General features: G+C 40.2%; 3 protein-coding genes across 5 annotated transcripts; 2 read left to right on the top strand and 1 right to left on the bottom strand.

The window, feature by feature from the left end:
- The first annotated feature begins 24 nt into the window (after positions 1–24).
- On the top strand, positions 25–4381 carry LOC108597628 (mitochondrial folate transporter/carrier). The gene is made up of 5 exons (XM_017984271.2): positions 25–294; positions 2139–2292; positions 2360–2714; positions 2875–3020; positions 4003–4381. Exons 1-5 carry the CDS (start codon positions 141–143, stop codon positions 4163–4165), a joined length of 972 nt encoding a protein of 323 aa, XP_017839760.1. The 5' UTR covers positions 25–140; the 3' UTR covers positions 4166–4381.
- A 993-nt stretch (positions 4382–5374) lies between these two features.
- Positions 5375–14594, top strand: LOC108596991 (ras-related protein Rab-32). 3 transcript variants are annotated; one of them, XM_017983261.2, is made up of 4 exons: positions 5375–6587; positions 13272–13667; positions 13761–13904; positions 13971–14594. In XM_017983261.2, the coding sequence occupies exons 1-4, from the start codon at positions 6123–6125 to the stop codon at positions 14079–14081; spliced, it is 1116 nt and encodes a 371-aa protein (XP_017838750.1). In that variant the 5' UTR covers positions 5375–6122; the 3' UTR covers positions 14082–14594. The 3 variants fall into 3 exon arrangements, with proteins under 3 accessions (XP_017838750.1, XP_017838751.1, XP_017838749.1); XM_017983262.2 differs by lacking the exon at positions 5375–6587 and adding an exon at positions 11331–11462; XM_017983260.2 differs by lacking the exon at positions 5375–6587 and adding an exon at positions 11521–13054.
- LOC108596993 (elongation of very long chain fatty acids protein F) lies at positions 9201–10204 on the bottom strand. Its single transcript, XM_017983263.2, has 3 exons — positions 10111–10204; positions 9857–10047; positions 9201–9795 (listed from the first exon to the last, which is right to left on the bottom strand). Exons 1-3 carry the CDS (start codon positions 10151–10153, stop codon positions 9235–9237), a joined length of 795 nt encoding a protein of 264 aa, XP_017838752.1. The 5' UTR covers positions 10154–10204; the 3' UTR covers positions 9201–9234.
- Positions 14595–14883: the final 289 nt, after the last annotated feature.

Below are 14883 nucleotides of genomic sequence, written 5' to 3'. Positions count from 1 at the left end.
ATAAATAATATAATATATATATAGAGACGCACAGCAACAGCAGCGAAAAAAAGTGATTAAGCAGCACCAAAATTGCACAACAATAGCAATACATATAGAAATACTTAAAAGTCAAAGGAATCAACAAATTCAAAGTCAAGATGAATGCAAGCACAGCGCAGGGCAGCCCCAGCAAGCTAAAGTTTAATTTATTTGCTCATGTCAAATACGAGCATCTTGTGGCCGGCATTTCGGGAGGCGTGGCATCTACACTAATACTGCATCCATTGGATCTCATCAAAATACGCTTTGCGGGTGAGTACGAAACAGAGACATAGGGAAAAGAGAGGCGACTGAGAGAGCGGGAAACAATTGCATAGCAGCTGTTTTACTGTTAGCTGCGACTGGAAAATTTTCCAGCCTGCTGAGCGGAAGTTACGCTATATTTGTAAACAAATGCAGCGAAGCGCTGGCACGTGTATAGTTTAGAACTAATTATAAATTTTAGTTATTATTGCACTTGTTTACGCCATAAATTCTCAACTGAGGGTAACGTTTATTTATTGATTTGTTGACAGCTCAGCTGAGCTTTTTTACTTGTAAGATTAGACTTTAATTTTAGTCTAAGCTGATAAGCGCAATCTAAATGCGTGTGGAAGAAGCTAGAAAGCAACACACCCACTTTATATGAACACACATACATACATATGTACATATTAATTTGGCAATATTGTTGTTGCTTGGAATAGTTTGTAGCAATAGCTTTTAGGGCGCAGTACAAAGCTCAAATAAAAGTTATAAGCAACAATATGCACATATGAATCATTTTGCAATAAATGAAATGACCGATGAACCAACTGAATAACGAAAGCGGTAACTAGAAATCTTATTACTGGGCTCAATATGTAGTTGTCCTCGTTTAATAAGCAGTAAACAATACTTCCGCTTAAATACTCTATGTACATGAAGATTTTGTTTTCATAACAACAATCGGAACAAGTTGCTGGCGTAAACAAATTGCTATTTACTCATTTTCAAGGAAATTCTTTCAGCCTGCTTAACTGTTGTTGAACTGTAGTATGTAAAGCGCACCTTCAATGCAAATTTCATTAAAATCTTAAAGATGTATAAACAGCAAATTAAGTTGTTTATGCGAAATGTGCTGCTTGTTGTTGATTTCAACAACACAACATACGCTTAGGAATCGCAGAAAAAACGCAAGCAAGTGTTCATTGTTATTTTATGCTATGACGCACCAAACGCTCCGATCGAGGGGAAAAACAACGTCAGCAGCAGCGTAAAAGAAACTTGTTTATCTTTTTATTTATTTTTTTTTTCATTTTGCACAAGCTTGCTTAAAAAATCACGTGACTGACTGTACAGCGGCGAGTACGTTATTAACGGAAACTGTTGCAAATGTCAGCGCTTGATTAACTGGTTTGATCAGCAACTCTACTTGAAAACTCCGGCAACAACTGCTGGTAACTTCAATGGGTTTTCATATTTACTTTGCTGCTCATCGATTGTTCCATATGTTCTTAGTTATTTAACTTGTGTCCAAGGTTAGCAAGATCATGAGCATGTGTGTGTATAAATAGCTCAACGATGAGGTGACGAGCCCCCTTTTTGTTGTCAAGCCAAATTCGCCCATGCTAGCTAATGGGGCTAAGTTTGTGTATGTATTTTATTAAAAAAACAAAATATATAGACAATACATGCTAATGGCCCCCACCAAGCAACAGCTTATTTTCACGTAAAAATAATAAAAAGTAAGCTTATCGCATTCGCGCAATTAGCGATATCTGTATTGGCAACAACAGCAGCAGCAGCAACCAGAGTCTGTTAATAACAACAACAACATGTTGTTGTTTTTGCTGTAAGGCAGTGTCCAAAAAGTCAACAACGAAATGGGAGTACAGTTGACCAAAAAATGCCAAAATGCCAGTCGAACAGTCGAGCAGCTGTTGTTTGAATCAACAAAGCTTTTAAGCAACTGGTTTTCCTATACATACAAATATAAATATGCAGCTATAAGAAACAAAAGACACACACACATATACATATGCAAAGATAAAGGCTTAGCTTGCTTTTGCATTTTCTGTTTTTGTCAAGACATCTAAATAAACACTAATAATTTTGTTTAATTATTCAATTTGCAGTTAATGATGGACGCACAGCAACAGTGCCACAGTATCGTGGCTTGGGCAGCGCATTTACTACAATATTTCGCCAGGAGGGCTTCCGCGGCCTCTACAAGGGTGTAACACCAAATATATGGGGCTCTGGCTCATCTTGGGGCCTGTACTTTATGTTGTAAGTAAACCTAAAGAGAGGCACTCAAAAAAAAAAAAACACTTGCTTAAGTTTAACTTTATTATAGCTACAACACCATCAAGACCTTTATACAGGGCGGCAACACTACAATGCCTTTGGGTCCTACCATGCACATGTTGGCTGCTGCAGAGTCTGGCGCATTGACGCTGCTGCTTACGAATCCCATTTGGGTAGTCAAGACGCGTCTTTGCCTGCAATGTGATGCAGCCAGCAGTGCGGAATACCGTGGCATGGTGCATGCTCTAGCACAAATCTACAAGGAGGAGGGCGTGCGTGGACTCTATAGAGGTTTTGTGCCCGGCATGCTGGGTGTCTCTCACGGTGCCATACAATTTATGACATACGAGGAGCTGAAGAATGCCTACAATGAATATCGCAAGCTGCCCATCGATACAAAACTTGTACGTATATTTTATTTGCGACGCAAACGTTCGTCACATGATAAAACAGCGCGTGGCATTAAATTATATATGTATATTTATATATTGACGCTCGTGCTATTTGGCAGACGTTCAAGATTTCATAATTTTGCTCACCAGAGATCTAACTTATTTTTTACAGGCTACCAGTGAATATTTGGCATTTGCGGCCATATCGAAACTGATTGCTGCTGCCGCAACGTATCCATATCAGGTGGTGCGGGCACGCCTGCAGGATCATCACCATCGTTATAGCGGCACCTGGGATTGCATCAAACAGACTTGGAGGTACGAACGCACGCGCGGTTTCTATAAGGGACTGGTGCCGTATTTGGTTCACGTAACTCCCAACATTTGCATGGTTATGCTCATTTGGGAAAAGCTAACAAGCTAGGCGTCCAGACCTGGACCCTAGAGTATTAGCCTTAGTCAACTATAAAATATAGAATCTTCACACGCCCCATACACACCACTTACATATATAAAGTTGAACGAGCATCCCCATCCGCAACAAATGACAAAACTTATATCTACGCATATAAATTTTTTCTTTTCGTATTTTAATTTCAATTTAGTTTAAGTACATTTAAGTGCAACTTAAATTTAGTTTTAAGCCTATTCCATAGCTAGGCCTTAAAATCTGATTAGCTAATGCGCAAACAAGAAAGTAAACTTGTATGCTTATGTATTAACATAAGGAAACATTGAAATCAAATTTGTATAATTTTCAGTTTATAGTTTAGATAAATTATTTATTCGATAAACAAATATGTATATATGTTTTAAAAGTATTGCATAATTTATTCAGTTTAGCAAAAAGATTCTTCATAATTTTGCAAATGGTTTTCTAATTATAAATTTACTTTGACATTTATAAGCATTACAACAAAAAAAAAAACTGAATGTCTATCAAAATGCATTGTGAACAAAACAAGAAAAAAAAAGATTGCAAGATTGAAAACAATAAGTCTATTTTGAGAAATGAAAACAATCGCAATCATAGTACATATATTAAAATGCCAAGAAACCAAACGAAAAGTTTCCAAGTCTTCAGCCCAGAGTCTTTTCATTTCTTTTAAAAAAGGCTTTCAGCCGCTACTGCAACTTGTCATCCGATCTTGTAAGTAGATATACACGTATAAATACCAATGTCAACTGTTATGCAGAATCTCTTTGCTAAATTGAAAACAGGTCCCTGTAAGTAGCTTTTACGCATTATTAGGTCACGCTCACTAATCTCCTCCCCCCTATATCATCGTTCTCGTTGCAGATATGAGGGTGCGCCCGGTTTCTACAAGGGTTTGCAGGCAAGTCTGACACGTGTGGTGCCCGCTTGTATGATCACGTTCCTAGTCTACGAGAATGTATCGCATTACATGCTGGACCATCGTAAGCGTCAATTATTGGCTCGTGATCTTTCGGAAAAGAAATGAGGAGGCTTTTAACAGTGGGGATTTGCACAAGTTTTTCTTCCAAATAACTTGACGTACCTTAACAAATTTTTGTAGTCATGTACAGCTTTCAAAATGGTTTTGTGTTGAACATTTAACCAAATACTGTTATATTCCTTATTGTATATTAAACAATAGATATTATGCATTAAATATATAAAATGAAAACGATATTCCTGCAATGGTAGCCACAAATGAAAAGATGCTGTAGTTGTTAAATAATGTTAAAAAAATAAATACAAATTTATATTTTTGTAAGCAACATCACAAAGAAATGATTTTTAATAATGTGATAAAATTTAACTTAATACATTAACTAGTCATAGTATACTTTGCGGTTGTGTTGCAGCCAGAATTCCCCAAACAAAAGTAGATAAATTAATCAAAAGTTGTAAAACAACAAAACATTAATCTCGAGAAAGTTTTTGCTCTGGATGGACGCACGCCAAGTTCTGAAATTATAAACGCCCAAAAACGTTTAAGCATTTGTATTTGGAAACATAAGCTCCTAAAATGCCTATAAAATGTGTCCAGAGAAATTTACTCACAATATTTAAGAATGAAAGGAAGTAGCAACAAGTGTTTTTCAAATTTTGCAATTGGCGCGCGAGAACAGCTGATTTTTAAGACAGTGCTCTACAACACGCTGTTGACCAACTGTTGATCTGGAATAAATTGTGAGCTTAACACTATCGATTGTGGGAGTTTTCGCTATCGGTATTATGTTGTGCGACAGTTTTATTCCACTATCGATAGTTTGAAATCTTTATTTTTACCTGCTGCTTTTAACGTTGCGCGCGTGTTACGGCTGATAATTGTTTTTGTCAATAAGTGTACATAAATAAAGTAAATAATAGTAGAATTGTGTATAGTTTTTCTAAACAGCGTGTGTGGCATAGAAACAACGGTGACATTTGCAAACAGCATTGAATTTTGTTATAGAGCAAATGATTAGATTTGGATATTGTTGCCAATCAAGATAAAAGGCAAATTGATTAGCTAGTTATACTATTTAAATACAGCTTTGGCGCTTTGAATAACGCGTGTGCTCTTGCTTCTTTTGTGTTTGTTGTTGTCTGCTTCAGACGTTCACATGTGAGAACCGACTGTTTGTGACTTAAAACAAAGGCACTTCACGCAGATATAAAAATTAAGTACATTAAAGCCTTATGCAATAAGTAAAGTGTTCCAGTGAATGTTTAATGACTGTCGCGCTCTGGACAAGCAAACCAGTTTTCAGTTGTGTTTACTTTGCATTTGCAATTGCAGCAACAAATTCGTCGCTGGCCAAAAAGTTAAATATTGTGCAGCAACTGGTCAGAAATCGTGAGTTCATTAAACCGTGCAAAGTGCGCAGCTAAGGCGATAACGCAAATCTTTGTGTTTTGGGCATTAAATGCAATTTTTGATAGCAACAATAAAAGGTGCAAGTGCAGAGCAGCGCTTTAATTACCGTTTAAAAGAGATAAAGAGTGCAAAGCTATACCGTTAAGTTCTAAGTGTGTGCATGAAAGCGAGAACGTAAACGTGAACGTAAATGTGAAGGCGAAGCGCAGAAAGTAATTTGAATAAATGAAATAACATCGATCGGCGCTTGGTTAAACAACTAAAAAACATTTGCCAATCAACTAGTAAGTGAACTGAGTGTCTCATACTCACACACACACACACACATACTTGCACACAAGTAACATACAAAAATAGATAAAGCGCGTGCGAATGACCTTGACTGAGCCACTGTGTGACAAGCGAGCCGCGTGATAAACACACATATAAAGCAATACCAAAAACAGTGCGTGCGGGTAAGCGAGATAGCAAGCGAGCCAAGCTATGTGTTTGTCAAAGTCTAAAGAGCAATAACACGCAGCAGCAGCAGCAGCATCTACAAGAAAGCTCCGCCCGCCCCCAACTCCTGCACCCACTCTCTAACCAACGCTGCATGGCAACCGGCGTCATACGCTGCAGCGTAGTCTCCTCCTCGGCCGGTCGCCGTAATATCTGCAATTCTGTGGCAGATCTTACACTCACCACAACACCTAAGGGCTCCTCCAAGTCGCCTGCCAAAGCATCTCCTCTTAGCTGTGCCTGCCTACGCTGTCAATATCTGCAAAAACAACTGGCGGCAGAGACATCACCCGTTGAACACAAACATCGCGCCGCCAATAACGCTGCACTGGGCACGCTTAGCGCCAAAGAGTCACCCATATTTGTGCGACATCAGCAGCAGCAGTTGGAGTCGGAGTCGGAACTCACCACCCACTCGTACTCCTTGCGCAGTGCAACTCCTGCTTACGTCGAACGGAAGCCACAAATCGATCTTAGCGCCGTTGAGGCGCTCAGCATTACGACTGGGATACGCACTAATATGGATATCAATCGGAATAACGGCTATCTATATAACGGGGTGAGTTTTGTAACAACATTAAGCCAGAGTATGTTTTCTATTGATGCGAGGGTAGCTCTAAAACATTGTATAAAAATTTAATCAAATAAATTATACTAAATATTCAAATTTAAATGTTATAGGATAAACAATTAAGCAAGTGTTTCATTATTAAAAGCTTTATTTTAAAACTATGCTCAAGACTTTGGCAAATGTTCATTCAACTTAAGCGCATTGCTATTGAACTTAGCTCTTCTTGTATTTGTTGTACATTGTTAACAGCAAATAAGTCCAACAAAATTATAATATACACGTATTGACCAAGTTTTGCAATAAATTGTTATAACATTGCTGTGTCAGCTATAGAAATTGCTTGGCGCTTTTTAATTAATTTCAGTAAAGTTGCTAAACATGCAAATGTCAATGGAAATGGTATTTGCATTTGTTTTATATTTTTATTGAGAACTGTGGGAAAAGCTTAAAGTGCGCTGTGGTGTCTAAGCTTATGTCATAGCTAAATGTTAAAAGATATTTACGGTATTTGAGATATTTACACACCAATTAAGAGGAAATGAAAGCCAAAGCTAGAGCGCCATATAATAAACATGGCGATAAAACCATAGACAATGCCTACCCCTCAAGCCCAGTCAACAAATAAAGCGAATTTCACAGTCTGCTTGCCCACTGGGGGCACGTGTTATGGCAAAATGGAATTTCCCCCGCCTTGAATTGAGAGCTTACAGTGGGACGATGATATTCTTTGCCGCAGAACAGATATGAATGAATTATATATACAAAGTTTGCTCACTATTTATTAATTTATGTGAAATGCAAGTCAGCGATAAATTTGAATATTTACTAAGCTTATCTATTGATATTACAAAATGTGACACTGTGCAGCTGTCGCTTGTCAATTCACGTACTCGTTTGTGGGTGTGTTGCGTTACTCTAACGATTTTTAGCTACTTAGTTAGCCTGTGTCTGCGTTTTATGGGAACCCTAGCTTGAGGCCACTTGCAACCGTTTTTATCGGCTCATGCCACGTTTTGAGGTCAAGCGAAAGTGTCTGTAAGACAACGAAAAGTCTAAATTAAGCAGCATGTGCAATTAAAAGAAAATTGTTGACATTTTTTTCATTGACAAGCTGAGTCATTCCATTCTAAGCTTAGTGTATATCTAATCACGCTGCAAGGGAACTACTTTGCCAGTCTAGATAAGATATCATAATACACTCATCGGAATCTTTATGTATATATGGCATTACTTTTAGCAATCGTCATGATTTTTGTAGCTCACTATTTTTGTTTTATTTGCTATTGCTTTATATAATCTGCTAGCGCATCATTGGCCCCAAAGGCAATGCACTTTGTGGCCGCCTTTTGTTATTGTTATTGTTTTTGTGTTTTTGCATTTATTGTTGTGATTACATTTATATGTTAATTGCAGTTGGGACTGATAAATAAAGCAATAGTTGCTTGCATATTGAAATCAGCACGCAAGGTTGCCTACAGTTGCACTTTTTATGAATGTACAACTCATATCGTTGCATGAATCTGTGAGTTACAAATGTATCTATGCGCAACGTGTGGCAAGCTTCATATTTAATGCATTTGGAGTTCAAGTGTCGAGCTAAGCACAAAATGTCACGTGCGAAAGTCGTTTGAAAATTAGGGTTAACTTACCTAGGTATATATATTAATTATTCTATTGGTTTTATAATCTAATTACATTTTTATATTTTGCAAATATCTAATTTTATTAACAAAACATTAAACAAATGTTGCTGTACTACAAAAATACAAAATGTCAACAACTTATAATAAAAGCCTAAAAGTATGCAACGAATTTACAACATTTATGCTTGTTACGCTAAAGACGAACTAACGCAAGTTTATTACAAAGTGGCGAATAAATAGGCCAATCTAGGAGAAAGGAGTAGAAGGTAAACTTACAAAAATGTCAACTTCACATCTGTGTAGAAAATTGACTAAAATTAGAGTTAAGTAGGTTGCACAACAAAGAGCAGTACAACAATAGAAATAATTACTGCAAGCAAAGTGTTCAAATGTAATAGCTGTAATAATTATTTTAAATAAGAATACTTGTTTATAACTGTTATTATATGTAATTAATTATTATGCTGTTTAAAGCAACTTAGCTTAGAATAAGTAAGAAGGAAATTACTTAAAGTAACACCAAATTTTAGATGTGATGCTCACTAGTATATTTTAGACAACGAATTTAACCTTTATAGAGGATTTACTTAGGAATTAAATAAATGTACGCTCATTTTATTTTACTCAATGCAACTCAAATTAAAGCTACGAACATACTTTCGTGACCTGTGCCATAAACTCCTTCAAATGAAACATACTAAGTATTTGCAGCTCCACATGAACGCCAGCAGTTTGAAAAGTGTTTTAGCTTTTGTGCTGTTGTGAGAATTTAGGTCGTTGGTAAATTGCAGCGTTTAGATGAAAATACTTGCCATGTTTCCATGTGTGGTTAGAACTCTTTGTTCGTTCGTTGACATGCAAACATTTAAATCACACAAAGCTGACGTTTGCTAGTAAAAGTGAAATGAATTTCTAATGCAAACTACTTACACGTGAGCTCAATGTTTCAAGAATTGAAAAATGTAAACAGTTCAAGCTTACACAATTTGTATTTATGTTTGTTTCTGGCTCGTCTTGACATAGGACTTAATATAGAAATTGCTAAACATAATAATCATTGTTATAGACTGTGTCATTTGCAAATAATTCAGAATAGCTGGATAGCCACAGTCGGGCTCAAAGACTTTCACGTAAAGCGTTTGCGCTAGTAAAATGACAAACTGTACCAATTGTATAACTGTTATGTACTTCTTCCACCAGATGCTGCCCTTGAGCTTTGTGCTCATGGCCGAGATAAGGTAATAGAAATACATAACAATATGCACCAGTGTGTTTAGCAATGCAATTGTCACAAATTGCCCGCCAAAGCCATAGAAGCGACCGATAAAATAGGGCGTTAGGCCCATCAATATATGATGATAGACATGCAGCAAGGTAATCTGCTTGTAACTCTTGCGCAGCACAAAGAACACCGTGTCCAGCAGATCCAGCAGCTTGTTTATAAAATATCCATACATAATCCAGCGCTCGACGTTCTTTTTGGGATGATCCAGGGGCAGAGTCTCCATGCAGCGCAAGTCGTACATTGGCTCCACGTACATGTAGTACACAAGCTGCAAAAATAAATGCAAATGAATGTTTTGGCGCACTAACTAAGCACGCAAGTGAACTCACATTATAGAACAGTATGGAATTGTAGACAACTTGGAATGCATTATATACAATCATTGGAGTTTTCACATTCAAGGGCTTGCGATTCTCCATGAACTTTCGCCCCACCCTAAACACAAATGCGGCATAGGCTGCGTATAATAAAAAAACATGCCATCCTGGTTCCAAAAGTGCCCAGTTTGCCGCATCGGGATCTAAAATTAAATAATGTTGTGCTGAGTGCTGAGCTCCAGCATTTTAATTGCTGTTTAGTTTACCTGGCCGTGGCTTGTCAAATACTTTTAAAATGCCCGTGATCATCACTGCCGTTCTAAGGTGTGAGCAACGCTAAACTAAACTAAGTCATTTAATTCCAAAGCTAGCAATACTTATTTGCTCTGTTCGATGTCCACGAATTCTAATTCCTAATTCCAAATTTAAATTATGCTAACAGTATATAGCTAAAGCTTATACTAAAACAATTTCAAAAGCGCTCTAAATGTTATTTACAGTGTGTGGTATATACAGTTCAATCACTTATTTTAATGTATTTATTTTAATGAAATGCAGACTTTATAATAAACAGAAAAACCTTTTTTGTAACTTTTGAATCGAAGTGCAACTTTTTTTGTTTGTTTTGAATATAAATTAAATGGGCGCCAACTAAATTTTATATACACTTTGACCATAGCAATGTTTGATTTGGAGGGAGAAGGGTTAATAGTGCAATATAGAGAGATTGCTTAAACTGTTGGGCATGACTTTGAGTAGAGATCTTGTTGAGCAATCTGTCCAGATCGCTCTCGTAGAAATTCCAATTTAGTAGATTAGATTTAGATCTAATTGTTTGATTTGTGCCTTAGTATACAAACTAACTAAGTAAGTTATGTGAGACTGAGCGCTCTTGACTTCCGCATATAGGGAAATAGGATATGTGTGCGATATGTCTTTATTGTGGCTCACCACGTTTTGTAATAAACGTAATTCTATATACTCAAACAGCTGAGCCCCAACTGTGGCGCTCAACCTAACCACCCACTAAGCTCAGCCCCAGCCCCAGACCCAAGCAATTATGCTGCAGTCGAGTCTTTGACACTCTGGCCGTGCTAATCCTCAGCTTGAGTCAGGAAGCCAGCCAAGTGCGTGTAGCTTCTATAGCTGCAAATTGCTTGCCTCAATGCATTTGGACAGCTGACTGAGCTGAGCGCAGGTCAGGCATGGCTGCCAGCTTACTAACCCACTTAATCAGTGTCCAGCCGGCTAGACCAGTTTGCTCTGCTCCGCCATGGCTCAATGATTGCCATTGATGCCCAGCTGATTATGATGCTGGTGATGATGTCAGCCTATCAATTTCCCGCTGACGACCTTGCGCTTAAATACAGGCAACTATCATTCTTGGCCAGCGCAAACAGCGCGAGGCTTTGTGTCCGCTTGATAAGCGGGCGCTGTTGGGCTGGCTGGGCGCATTTAAAAGCCGCTTGTTGCCCACGACTCTCACGCTGGTTGCGCAACAAGTAGTGTTGTTAGTCAACACTGTGAGCAGCTTAAACTGTTTGGGGGAGAGCGAGTGTAATGTAAAACCTTTTTGGGCGGCTCTCACCACAAGCGACAGAGAGGGGGACGCCAGCAGGTAATAAGATAATTTGCAAAATTTATAAAAAGCCAGACGGCAACAATTTGAATTTCAGTGCGCGTCGCGTTCGCTTAAACTGTGTGTTGCGGTGTTTCATTTAGTTCATCTCGAGCCAAGGATGCAAAGGTAAAATGCAAAGCGCTGCAACGCCAACCAGCAAAGCAGACAAAGCCAAAGAGCCGACGACGACGACGACGACAGAGGTAGCCTCAGCTGATGAGGAGCGGGAGCGGGAGCTTAAGCCGCGCTCACGTTTCTCCGCCGCCTTTCGCAGTCTGTCCAGGCCCAAGAGCAAAAGGCCCAAAGACAGCGCCACACAGCCACAGAAGCCGCGCAGCGTCGAGGATCTACTTAGCATCGGTGACCTAAGCACGGACAGCTCTGTCAAGGCGGCCAAGAAGAAGAGCCTAACGCGACGTTTGCTGCTGGGCAGTCTGGTGGGCAGCAAGTCGTCGTTGTCGTCGTCGTCCAAGGTGCGGCCACACAGTCTGGCGACCAGCGATGACATTAGCCTGCAGTCGGGACTGTTGCCGGCCAGCAGCAGCAACAACAGCAGCAGCAGCACGTTGCAGATAACAATCAGCGGCAAGAAGGTGGAGACGCTCAAAGGCAAAGAGCCAGCGAAGAAAGACAAAAGTAAAAGCAAAAGTAAGAGTCAGAGTCAGAGCCAAAGCAAGAGCGCAGCAAGCGAAACGGATTATCTGACACCAACAGCAGCTGAAGCAGCAGCAGCAATAGCAGCGGCTGCGGCAGCAACTGGGAGTGGAAAATCAACAACCACAACGACTACAACGCTGACAACGACAAACGATAGCCGCACCACTAAGCTAATTGTGGCCAAGGTGTCCAAAGAGCCGGCTGCCAAGAAGAAACCTAAAGCGACCTATACAACCACCGCCAACGACGACGAGAAAATCGTTATCACCGAGAGTCGTCGCGATACGCCGCCGCGTGAGCGTGCGCCAGCCAAGCCAAGTCGTGCTGCCAACGCCGCTGCATTGCCAATTCAGTCCGCCAGCAGCAGTGGAGCAGTGCGCAAGTCGAGCAGCAGCAGCAGCAAGCAGCAGGAGCGTGAGTTAATGCAACAGCAGCAGCAGCGCGGCCATCGCCTCAATCGTAACACAACGGCCAGTCCAGTGCATACAGTGCAGGCGCCAGTGACGCCATCGCCCATTCCCAATCCAGCTACCATTGTGCTGCTGAGCCTGAGCGACGTGGAGGAGCAAGTGGACGCCGTATCCTTAGCGGAGAGTGCCGCTGCCGCTGTTCCCCAAGTGCGTTTCGCCGTTGGCAGCGCTGTGCGTGCACCGGACGCCTATGAGCTGGCCCTAGCCGCCGCCGCCAATCAACAGCCCAGTTCCACCGAGGAGCCCAGCGACTCTAGCCTGCGACGCTTGAGCTTTGCACAGCAACAGTTTGCCCTAAGCGATCACGACAGCATCGAAGGCAGGCGCGAGACTTTGCGCTATCAGTCCGTGGCCAGCGAGTACTCGAACGATTCCAAGGACTCGCAGTCGGAGCAGGAGGACTGCATTGTCAAACCCATGCCGGCATTCGGGGACTTAACCATGGAACAGCAGATGGAACCGGTAAGGTGACCTGACCGACTGATTGGCACGCAACGGGCGTTGATTTAGCTTGCGAAGCCGCAAAAGTGTTTCATGTTTGTCGTCACATTTGCCACACTTATCTCTCTATACGTTGATTTTACCTCTTAAGTATATATATATATATTTCTGCTGCCGCATTCTGTGTCATTCAACTTGCAACTTTTACACGCTCTCTCTCTCTCTTTCTCTATTGCAGACCATTATGTCGCCCAGCGGAGAGAAGCGCGAACATCTTTACAAGATACTAGTCATCGGCGAACTGGGCACCGGCAAGACATCCTTCATCAAGCGCTATGTGCATCAGTTCTTTAGCCAGAACTATCGCGCCACCATTGGCGTTGACTTTGCACTCAAGGTGCTCCAATGGGATGCCAACACGATAGTGCGATTGCAGCTCTGGGACATTGCTGGCCAGGAGCGTTTTGGCAATATGACGCGTGTCTATTACAAGGAAGCTGTTGGCGCTTTCATCGTGTTCGATGTCACCCGCAGCGGCACCTTTGACTGCGTCAGCAAATGGAAGGAGGACTTGGACTCCAAGGTGCAGCTGCCAGATGGCAGTCCCATACCTTGCATACTACTGGCCAATAAGGTAGGCACACATATTAATTGTTCAATATCTTTCGCTTTTATTAAACGAAGTCTACTTTTCATTATTAATCATTTATTTATTGGTATTTTACAGTGCGATCAGGAGAAACAGGGAATTGTCACGCAGCCGGAGCGCATGGATGAGTATGTAAGGGAGAATGGCTTCGCCGGATGGTTTGAGACATCCGCCAAGGAGAACATCAACATCGATGAATCAGCGCGTGCTTTGGTGAATAAAGTAAGCTCTTGGCATTTAGAAAACCATTTGCTTTATGCTCAATTATCATTTAATTTTCGCCAACAGATTCTCATCAATGACAAACTTATAAGTGCCGATGCTGCTGATGCGGATAAATTTAATTTGAGCAGTGCGACGGATACGGGCACGGAGGGCAAGAATAAATGCTCCTGCTGACCTGTTGACGCAATTCCAATTCTTTTGGAAGCGCTTTTCAAACCAAAGTCTGAGCGCGATAATAATAATAATAATATTCTATATGTAATATGTTTTCTTGTAAATTGTGTATGTGTGTGTGTATATCTAAGACTTAGCGTACGTTTTATAAGCGTCTACACCTTTTTCATTCAGTGTGAGATATTAAGATATACATATGCCAAACCGTTTGTTTAGCTTTTATACCTGGCCCCGTTTATTTGGCCAACAAAATGCAAACGCCTGCCTATATAAATAACCAGTGCGCTTATCTGTGACAATTGTAAAGCGAGTTTAGTGGGCAGTGCGTAGATTTAAATTAACTATGCATACACACATACTACACACACACACATACTACACACACACACATACTACACACACACACACACACACCACACGCACCTCTAACTAACTACTATTAGCTAGAGCTCAGTTTTTGAGATAACGCAGAATCATTATACATACATACATACACATGTTTTTTGTAAAATACGAATCGTCTGCTTGTTTTTGTTTGTTTTGCTTTTGTTACGGAGATTTTATTCTTAAAAATACATAATTACATACATATACGTAAATGTCATAGATTCTGTCATGTTTATTTGCATTTACTTTATCTCAAGAGATTACAGCAGAAAGCCATTTATATATCTGCACGCAATCAAATAAAGTTTTAAATTGTAGTTAAGCCTAAAAGCCTTTCTTTTATTACGTTCTACATTCTCGAAAATTTTTAGGGGTTACTGTCCAACGATTAAAGTCAACGAACTACATGATTTCA

This window comes from Drosophila busckii, chromosome 2R, assembly GCF_011750605.1.
Source record: "Drosophila busckii strain San Diego stock center, stock number 13000-0081.31 chromosome 2R, ASM1175060v1, whole genome shotgun sequence".
Lineage (NCBI taxonomy): Eukaryota > Metazoa > Arthropoda > Insecta > Diptera > Drosophilidae > Drosophila > Drosophila busckii.
Note: the sequence above shows the minus strand (reverse complement) of the source record. Positions and strands in the feature narration are given on the sequence as shown.

Excerpts from the sequence above, each read along its gene's own strand:
- LOC108597628 (XM_017984271.2), top strand. The coding sequence starts at position 141 with ATGAATGCAAGCACAGCGCAGGGCAGCCCCAGCAAGCTAAAGTTTAAT. Across the intron at positions 295-2,138 it reads CATCAAAATACGCTTTGCGG|TTAATGATGGACGCACAGCA; the intron begins GTGAGTACGAAA and ends TTCAATTTGCAG. Across the intron at positions 3,021-4,002 it reads TGCATCAAACAGACTTGGAG|ATATGAGGGTGCGCCCGGTT; the intron begins GTACGAACGCAC and ends TTCTCGTTGCAG.
- LOC108596991 (XM_017983260.2), top strand. The coding sequence starts at position 11,597 with ATGCAAAGCGCTGCAACGCCAACCAGCAAAGCAGACAAAGCCAAAGAG. Across the intron at positions 13,055-13,271 it reads TGGAACAGCAGATGGAACCG|ACCATTATGTCGCCCAGCGG; the intron begins GTAAGGTGACCT and ends TCTCTATTGCAG. Across the intron at positions 13,668-13,760 it reads GCATACTACTGGCCAATAAG|TGCGATCAGGAGAAACAGGG; the intron begins GTAGGCACACAT and ends GGTATTTTACAG.
- LOC108596993 (XM_017983263.2), bottom strand. The coding sequence starts at position 10,153 with ATGATCACGGGCATTTTAAAAGTATTTGACAAGCCACGGCCAG. Across the intron at positions 10,048-10,110 it reads ATTTGACAAGCCACGGCCAG|ATCCCGATGCGGCAAACTGG; the intron begins GTAAACTAAACA and ends ATTTAATTTTAG. Across the intron at positions 9,796-9,856 it reads ATTCCATACTGTTCTATAAT|CTTGTGTACTACATGTACGT; the intron begins GTGAGTTCACTT and ends TTATTTTTGCAG.